Genomic DNA, 10351 nt, shown 5'->3' with positions numbered 1-10351 from the left:
TATTTTATTTACAAAAAAAGTTCTTAGGTTCGAAAAAAGATTCAGTGAACTGATAAAGTGAGGTCGGTAATATAGGTATTTAGCTGTGTCACATGCCCTTAAGGATTTAACGTGAATCAAAATCCCAGTCTTGAATTTCTTTGCTCCAGGTACCAAGCAGAGAAGTCGAAAAAGCTGAGGGAAAATTTTGGACCCACTGGAACAAAGATACGAAGCAATTTTTCCTTCAGTTTGCATTTAAAAATGAAAAGCCGTCGGTGGGAAAAGTTCCTCCGCCTCCGGTTCCGTTGATTCGTCCAGGATTGGGACCTCAGATGATGCCCGTTCCTCCGCCTCCGAGACCTCCAATGTTCAATCCTGTCCCCCCTCCTCCTTCGATGATGGGCGGAGGAATGCAAATCCCGCCTCCGCCTCCCCATTTGTCTTGAAGAAATTATATTAGTAAGTGACTTTTATATGCCTGACTATAATAAAATCCATTCATTCAATTTACATTAAACTGCATTTTGTTTATCGCTACTCGGCTCTGACCCAGAACTGTCAAAATCCTTTACCTGATTTTTTGCCCCTTAAAACCCTTGAAACCCTTAAAATCGAGACTCTCCTTTAAATTGGAAACTCCACGCTAAAATTCGAAATCTTCACGGTAAAATTGAGATTTACGAAATAAATTAATCAATGTTTAGTTTTTGTTACCATAATAATATTATATGAAATAATTAATGCAATTTCAATGTTTTATGCTCACAATTCAAATTAACTGGAAATTAATTTGTTTATGAATAGTTAAAACATTTATTTTTAAATTAAGATTTAAGTTTATCAAAAATATATCTTAATTTTATAATTATCATAATATCATAAAAAATTATATCCGAATAAAATAAAGTAATTGAAAATAATAGTCCTGATATTGAAAACAGTCCATTTTTAAATCCATAATAGCGAATTTTTGAATATTAAGAGTTTATAAAAATTTTTTAATGGGCCTAGATAATTTATAATATTAAAAATTCTAGCAGATGAACAAAAGATAAGTAAATTACAATTAAAACTCCTCGGAAAAGATACTTTTTCTACTATTTAGAAAAAATTACACGAAATACACTATTTTCAAATAAAAAAATTCCAATTTTCCACTGAACAAATTAATTTTCAACAAAATGCATAAACTTTTATCCAATTAGTTGAATTTTCAACTGAGATAAATTTCTATCAAAAAGGGCAAATTTTTGACAAATTACATACATTTTTTACTAAATAACTTGAGCAATTGATGTGATTTTAGTACAAATTTTACTTAATTATTTTTTCATGCTATTTTTTCATTAAATTTTTTCTAAATAAATATTTTCACTTTGAAATAAAAAAAATATCAATTTTTACCACAAAATAAAGAATTTAGATTTGCAATGGGGACAATTAAATATGAATAAAAAAGAAAATAAATTTGTGCAAATCATTTTAATTTTGTATGAAATATGTAGTAGAATTTTTAATCAAATTATTGATGTTTTAAGCCAAAACGACGAACGTTTAGTTTTCAACTTACAAAGATGAATATTCGATGTAAAGGGTGATATTTGATATTTCTACAATAAAATATTGTAATTGAAAATTAAAAAAAAAACAGTTGGATTTAACCAACAAAGCTGAAGTTTCAGGAAAATACTTGATTTTTAATTAAAAAATTGATTTTCTAACAAACAATTTAACCGGAATAATAAATTTTCAACCGAAAAGGTACATTTTCTACCCAATTGTTGATTATTTTAGTCAAAAGTACGAGTTTTCTACAAAACAGTTGAATTTTCAGTCTTGACAGAAATTTCTGAAAAATTTTCAGACATTCAATACCTCAGAAAATGAATATTTTCTTTAATTTTGAATGATTATAATTTTAAAGTTATGAATTTTTATGTGCAACGTTACACTTTGTTACAAATTGTTAACAACTCAATATTTTTTAATTTTTAAATAAAGTTTGCATTCGTTTGGGTTTTAATGATCTGGAGTACACGTTTTTAAAACTTCAATACTTTAAATTAAAAATTATTTTGTATTAATAGTTTTTGTAAACATATAAATTTCAATGTTTTATTTATAATACATTTTTTTTACATGTTGAACGGTAAAAATGAGGGAGAATTACTTTTTTATTTATTTCAAACAAAATTATCGCATCAATTTAAAGTTTTGTGGTATTAAAAACAATTAAAAATTCGATAATTTCAGCATCTTTGACTTTAAAACATTCAATTTAGTTTACAGTTAACAATTTTGAAACTTGAATCACTTTGAACTGAAAGTTATTTTTATTCAAAAGTAAAAATTTTCGAATAATTTAATTTTGTACGCAATAATATTAGATTTGAATTTTTAATGATGCAATTTTCATAATTTTAATTTACAAATATTTCAATTGTTAACGTTTTTAATTTTTTTTATTTTCGAAGTTTTAATCTGAAATAATTATATTTAGAGATTCTTCCATTAAAAAAACAAAATTTAAAATTTTGAATTCTTTCAATTTATTTGGGATTATTTATTTTTTATGAAGAAATTGATAAGTTTACAATTGGAATTTTTTAAACTTGAATCGCCTCTAATTGGAAATTATTTTTATTTAAAAATTAAATTTTTTTATAATTCCATTTTGAAGGGTTTAATCAGGTTTGAATTTGTAATGATAAAAATTAATACGAGATTTTTATTATTAATATTGCAAAAATTCATTTAGAAACAACTATCCGCAATTAGTTAGTTTAAAATTTTTAATACTTTAAACCAAATCCCTTTATTACAAGTTCCGTTAAATTCTACCAGACGAATTCCATTGATTTCCGTAAAATTGGAATGAATTTAGAGGAATTAAAAAAAACGAGAAGAATTCGGTGAAATTCATAAAAATTTAAAGTGAATTTATAAAAAAATTAAATGAAATTGAAAATTATTTGAAAATATGAAAAGAACTTTATGAATTCAGTAAACTTTAAATAAGTTTAGAAAAATTCAAGGGAATTCAAAAGTATTGGATAAAATGCCTACGAATTCAAGGCGAGGTTAAAAAATGTGGGGTCAATTAAATAAAAACTTTAAAGAATTTTTAAAAAATCCATTGAATGAAAATTCCACTATTTTAGTTAAATTTTTAGTTAACAAATTGGTTTTCAACAAATTAATTACATTTAAAAATGAAGACGAATTTTCAATTGAAATGCCAAATCTTCCAACAAATTTAATTTTTAATTCCCAGCGAAAAATGTTGAACTGATTAAAAATTGAAAATTCCCTGTTCAAATACGGAATTTCAATATTTTTCGAAAATTTTCCGTTTCAACTAAAAATAAAAAATTTTTGTAAAATTTCCTGTTCCAATTGCTATTTTAATTTTTTTTTTAAATATCCAGTTTCAACTTAGAATTAGAATTCATTCTATTAAAAAAATCCCTGTTTCAGGTAGGAATTTATTTAAATTTTAACATTCCCTGTTCCAAGAAAAAATATTATTCTTTTGGATAAATACCAGTTTCAACTTAGAATTGGTTGCAATTTGAAAATTCCCTGTTCCAATTCAGAATTTTTTTCCTTTTCGAAAATCTCTTACTGGCTCGGAATTTGTTAACATTTAAAAACTTATAATATTTTTAAATTATTTTTATTTTGCATAGTTGAAAAATCCGTAAAATGCTTCGAATTTATATTTAAAGATCTTGAAACATCTACATGTTGTTTCAAAACTTTTTCAAATTTAAAAATATTATTTAAAGTTTTTCACAAGAAGAATTTGGTGAAATTCATAAAAATTCAAAGTGAATTTTAAAAAAATGAAATAAATTCGAAATGATTTAAAAATATGAAAAAGTATTTAAGAACTCAGAAAAATTTAAATAAGTTTAGAAACATTCAAGGGAATTCAAAAGAATTGAATAAAATGCCTACGAATTCAAGGCGAGGTTAAATGAATTAAAAAAACCATTGAATGAAAATAAATTCAATTGATTAAATAAAATTTGTTCCATTTATAAATTTAAGTAAAATTCCATTCATTTCCGTAAAATTGGAATGAATTTAGAGGATTTAAAAAAAAACGAGAAGAATTGGGTGAAATTCAAAAAATCCAAAGCGAATTTTAAAAAAATTGAATGAATGTAGAAATGCCTAAGACTTCAAGGTGAGGTTAAAAGAATTTAGGATCAATTAAATAAAAACGTTAAAGAATTCAAAAAATTCATTGAATGAAATTAAATTTATTAAATACAATTTATTCAATTTATAAATTCAAAATAATTCAAATGAATTGCAGAACAATTTTTAAATCAACAAAATTCCATTGATTTCCGAAAAATTGGAATGAATTTAGAGGAATTAAAAAAAAGAAAATAGTTCGAAATTCATAAAAATTCAAAGGGAATTAAAAAAAAAATGAAAAAATTGGAAATAATTTAAAAATATGAAATAACTTCATGAATTCAGTAAATTTGAAATAGCTTAGAAAAATGCAAGGGAATTCAAAAGAATTGGATAAAATCAAGGTGAGGTTAAAATAATTCAGGATCAATTATATAAAATCTTTAAAAAATTTTTAAAAAAAATACATTGAACTAAATATATTTGAGTGAATTTAGAAGAATTCAAGTAAGTTTTGAAAAATGCAGAGAATTCAAAAGAACTAAAAAAAATTCAAGTTAATTTCCAAAAGAATTTTAAATATATTTAAGTAATTCAAATTTCGATGAAAATTATAAAAATTCAAAGTGAAATTAAAAAAGGGAATAAATGAAAAATAATTTTAAAATATGAAAAAAACTGTTGAATTAAATATAATTGAGTGAATTTGGAAAAATTGAAGTAAATTAAAGAGATTGAAGAGAATTCCAAAGCCCAAAAAAAAATCAGTTTGAATTCCAAAAGAATTTTAATTCTCTTTAAATCTTTGTACCCCTACTATTTTCTAACCAAAGAAGTGATTCATGCCTATAAAACTACTTAAGTTAAATTCAAAAGAATTTAAATGATTAGGGAAAAATTGTTTAAATCGAAAATTTCCATTGATTTCCGTAAAATTGGAATGGATTTAGAGGAGTTTGAAAAAAAAAAACAAAAAGAGTTCGAGGAAATTCATAAAAATTTAAGGTGAATTAAAAAAAATGGAATGAATTCAAAATAATTTTAAAATATGATAAATTTGATGAATTCGGTCAATTTGCAATAGCTTAGGAAAATTCAAGGGAATTCACAAGAATTGGTAGAAATGCCTACGAATTCAAGGTGAGATTGAAAGAATCTAGGATTAATTAATAAATTTTTAAAGAATTGAAAAACAGTCCATTGAATTAAATATAATTGAGTGAATTCAAAAGAATTCAAGTAAATTGAAGAAATTCAAGAGAATTCCAAAACACTACAAAAAATTCATAATGAATTCCAAATTTCTTTAAATACTTGAAAGCCTAAGTTCTAACCAATGAAGTGACTAATGACTACAAAAAATTCAAGTTAATTTCAAAAGAATTTAAATGATTTGGAAAAAAAATTTTAAATCGAAAATTTCCATTGATTTCCGTAAAGTTAGAATGAATTTAGAGGAATAAAAAAAACGATAAGAACTTGATGAAATTCATAAAAAATCAAAGTGAATTAAAAATGAAATATGAAAAAAACTGTATAAATTCAATAAATTTGAAAAAGCTTAGAAAAATTAAAGGGAATTCAAAAGAACTGGATGAAATGCCTACGAATTCAAGGCTTTTCATTTTTAACCTCGCCTGGAATTCGTAGGCACTTGATCCAATTCTTTTGAATTTCCTTGAACTTTACTGAACTTTTTTCAAATTTACTGAATTCATTAAGTTTTTGTTATATTTTTTAATCATTTTGAATTAATTTTATTTTTTTAATTCACTTTGAATTTTTACGAATTTAATCGAATACTTTTCGTTTTTGTATTCCTCTAAATTCATTCAAATTTTCGCAAATCAATAGAATTTCTTTGATTTTAAACATTTTCTGCAATTCATTTGAATTTTTTGAATAAAATTTGAATTATTTTGCAGTCATTAGTCACTTCTCTGGTTAGAACTTAGTAGGAATTCAAAGATTTCAGGAGATTTAAAATTTTTTTGGAACAGAACCTGTATTTTTTTAGATTTCTTCTAAAATCACTCAGTTATATTTAATTCCATGCATTTTTTTTTAATTCTTTAAAGTTTTTATTTAATTGATCCTATATTTGTTTAAGATTACCTTCAGTTCGTAGGCACTTCATCCCATTCTTCTGAATTCCCTTGAATTTTTCGAAGCTTATTTCAAATTCACTGAATTCATAAAGTTTTTTCATATTTTAAAAATATTTTGAATTAATTTTTTTTTAAGTTACTCTGCATGCATTCAAATTTTACGGAAATGAATGGAATTTTTTGATTTAAAAAATGTTCTTTTGGAATTCAATCTGAATTTTTTTAGTGCTTTTAAATTCTTTTGAATTTCTTTAATTTACTTGAATCTTTCCAAATTCACTCAGTTATATTTAATTCACAGTTTTTTTCATATTTAAAAATTATTTTTAATTCATTCCCTTTTTCTAATTCACTTTGAATGTTTATAAATTTCATCGAATTTTGAATTCTTTAAATAAATTTGATATTCTTTTGGAATTCAACTTGATTTTTTTTAATGTTTTGGAATTCTCTGAAATTTTTGAATTCTTTCAAGTTTTTATTTACTTCCTCCTAAATTCTTTTAACCTCGCCTTAAATTCATAGGAATTTCATCCAATTCTTTTGAATTCCCTTGAATTTTTCTATGCTTCTTTCAAATTTACTGAATTCATAACGTCTTTTCAAATTTAAAAATTATTTTGTATTCACTCCCTTTTTTTAAATTCACTTTCAACTTTTATGTATTACATTTTTACAAATTTCAAATTCATTCAAATTTTACGGAAATCAATTAAATTTGTTTGATTTAAAACCTTTTCTCTAAATCCTTTGAATTATTTTGAATTTAGCTTTAATTTAAATTCAAGTTAGATTCAAAAGAATTCAACTGAATTGGAGAAAATTGTTTTCATCAAAAAGTTTCATTGATTTCTGTAAAATTGGAATGAATTCAAAGGAATTAAAAAAAACGAGAAGAATTAAATGAAATTCAAAGTGAATTTAAAAAAATGTAATGAATTCAAAATCTTTTTAAAAACTACATGAATTTAGTAAATTTAAAATGAGCTTAGAAAAATTCAAGGGAATTTAAAAGAATTGGATGAAATGCCTATGAATTCACGGTGAGGTTAAAAGAATTTAGGATAAATGAAATAATTACTTTAAAAGATTTTTAAAATCCACTGAATTAAATATAATCGAATGAATTTGGAAGAATTGAAGTAATTTTTAAAAATCCAAGAAAATTCCAAAGCACTAAACAAAATTCAGCTTTAATTCAAAATCTCTTTAAATCTTTGAAACCCTACTATTTTCTCATTCAAACGAATTGGAGAAAATTTTAAAATATAAAAAATTCCATTGATTTTCGTAAAATGGGAATGAATTTAGATGAATTAAAGAAAAACGAGAAGAATTCAATGAAATTCATAAAAATTTAAAGTGAAGTTAAAAAAAAATGAAATGGAATTCAAAATGATTTAAAAATAAAAAAAAACTTTATGAATTCAGTAAATTTGAATTAAGCTTAGATGAACTCAAGGTAATTCAAAAGAATTGGATAAAATTCCTACGACTTCAAGGTTAAAATAATGTAGGATTAATTAAATAAAAACTTTAAAGAATTAAAAAAATCCAGTGAATGAAATTAAATTTATAAATTCAAGTTAAATTGAAAATACAAATTAATTGGATAAAATATTTTAAATAAAAAAAATGCCATTGATTTCCGTAAAAGTTGAATGAATGTAGAGGAATTAGAACAATGTCATGAAATTCGTAAAAATTCAACGTGAATTTTAAAACAATGGAATGAATTCAACATATTTTTTAAATATAAAAAACTTTATAAATTCAATATATTTGAAATAAGCTTAGAAAAATTCAAGGGAATTCAAAAGAATTGGATGAAATGCCTACGAATTCAAGGTGGGGTTAAAAGAATTTAGGATCAATTAAATAAATACTTTAAAAGATTTTTAAAATCTATTGAATGGAATTTAATTTATTAAATACAATTTATTTAATTTACACATTCAAATTAAATTCAAATGAATTGGAGAACATTTTTAGATTAAAAAAACGAAAAGAATTCGGTGAAATTCATAAAAATTTAAAGTGAATTTTAAAAAAATGAAATGAATGCAAAATGATTTAAAAATATGAAAAAAACTTTATGAATTCAGTAAATTTGAAATAAGCTTAGAAAAATTCAAGGGAATTCCAAAGAATTGAATGAAATTCCTACGAATTCAAGGTAAGGTTAAAAGAATTACGATTTCAAAAATCCATTGAACTAAACATAATTGATTGAATTTAGAAGAATTCTTTAAAATTTTTTAAAATTCCAGAGAATTACAAAGCACTAGAAAAAATTCAAGTTGAATTCCAAAAGAATTTCAAATCTATTTAAAGAATTTAAAATTCGATGAAAATTATAAAAATTCAGAGTGAATTTGAAAAAAGAAAATGAATTTAAAATAATTTTAAAATATAAAAAAACTGTTGAATTAAATATCATTGAGTGAATTTAGAAGAATTTCCTAAAACTTTTATTAAGTACTACAAAATTAGAAAATTTCCTTAACCACACTCTTAGATAACTTTTTGACAATTATTTTAATCTTTTTAAATATTCTGTTCAAATTAATTTTTCAAAATAAAAACTGATCAAAATTTTTCCCAGGAATCTGGATTTTTTAGTCTTAAAACCTTACAAAATCTTTTATTAACAAAAAAAAAAGTTTAAAAATCTACAATTTTTCTAGATTTGTGAAATATTTTGAAGTTTTATGTTAGGTTTAAAATTAATGATTGTTACATTTTTATTTATTGTTCAAAATTTGTTTTCCTTTGAAAAACATTTTAAATTTTGGTAAAATTATTGTTCAAAAATCTATATTTAGTTACAAATTTTTGGTAAACTTTTAGTTTTAAATTAAGTTTGAATATTTTCAATACTTCAAATATCTCTTAAACTTTCCAAGAATTTTTTCTAAATGAAAAAAATTGTTTAGCAAAATTTAACAATTTCATTTAAATATTGTTTTTCTATTTTTTTTTTTTTTAGTAGAACAATTAAAATCTTAATGTTCAAAGTTTAAATTTAGCTCCCTGAAATTTTATTAGATGTAATTTTTAAAAAATAAAAAAAAAACAAATTTTATTTAGATAATTTTAAATATATTTTGTTTTATATTTAAAATTTAAGGAAAATGTGTGTATATAAATATTCTAATAAAGCGGGTAGGGGAATAGAATAAAAGAAAAATTTATTGGAACTGAGTTTTGGTGAAATTGAACCAATTTAACCGAAATCCAATTTCCGTAAATAATTTTCGGGTCGTTTTCGAATTCCTGAAAATAAAATAACATAAAATTTAATTCAAAGGATCATAAAAAAAAGTCAAAACCTAGATTTTCTTTCCTCTTTTTATTACGAATAGTACATAGATGTAAAATGTACATTTTGAAGCACAAAAAAAGTACGCCGGTTTCCTGCAACAAAGAAGAAATACAGAACGAATTAAAGCTATATTCTAAATAATATTATTTAAAAATAAAAATAAATTCTCATAACTTATTTCCATTTTTTAATAAGTTGTGATCAGAATTGAACATTCAACAGGATTTAACAGTGTTTGTACGCACTTTTCAGTCCGCCCGTTCAAAATTCATCATAAAAATAAATCTCATAAATTAATTTAGGGCGAATTCATTTTTGACATTTTTCATCGCATTTTACAGATTTAATTAAAAAATGTCTTGAACAATATAGATATTATTTTTAATTTTAATTTTCGATTTCGTTTTATTCGAAAGTGATTTTTCCGAAAAATATCTTTTAAATCTTCTATTAATCTATTTCCCGGGAAACTAAATTTTCATTGAAAAATTTAAACTCTTAAATCTACAAGTTAAATTTTTTTCAAAGCTGTTCTAGATATACCATCAAATTCAAAATTACTTAATTTTTAACTTGATTTATAAAATTTACCAAAAAGAAAGGCAATTTTTTAAAAAAGAATTATAGATTTTGTACCTAATCTCGCTCTTGCAAAAAATGCAAATATTCATTTTTAGTAAAAAAAAATTAAAATATTGATATTGGTTTAGAAGAGGGTCCAAATATCTTTTTAAACTAATTGTTTGGAAAATACTTCGTCCGATTTGAAATGAACTTGCCCAAAATA

At 22.7% G+C, this 10351-nt stretch overlaps 2 protein-coding genes across 2 annotated transcripts in view; one reads left to right on the top strand and one right to left on the bottom strand.

Moving 5' to 3' along the window:
* LOC117172595 (splicing factor 3A subunit 2) overlaps positions 1 to 499 on the top strand; it is a 14669-nt gene extending 14170 nt beyond the window's left edge. The window contains exon 3 of the mRNA XM_033360679.1: positions 150 to 499. Coding sequence (XP_033216570.1) covers positions 150 to 428 — 279 coding nt within the window. The 3' untranslated portion in view covers positions 429 to 499. The remainder of the gene's footprint in view (positions 1 to 149) is intronic.
* Positions 500 to 9572: 9073 nt separating this feature from the next.
* Positions 9573 to 10351, bottom strand: part of LOC117172536 (60S ribosomal protein L27a) — a 17537-nt gene continuing 16758 nt past the window's right edge. The window contains exon 7 of the mRNA XM_033360573.1: positions 9573 to 9656. The gene's annotated coding sequence lies outside the window, so the exon portion shown is untranslated. The remainder of the gene's footprint in view (positions 9657 to 10351) is intronic.

This window comes from Belonocnema kinseyi, chromosome 5, assembly GCF_010883055.1.
Source record: "Belonocnema kinseyi isolate 2016_QV_RU_SX_M_011 chromosome 5, B_treatae_v1, whole genome shotgun sequence".
NCBI classification, from domain to species: domain Eukaryota; kingdom Metazoa; phylum Arthropoda; class Insecta; order Hymenoptera; family Cynipidae; genus Belonocnema; species Belonocnema kinseyi.
This window is presented reverse-complemented; position numbering and strand designations above follow the sequence as displayed.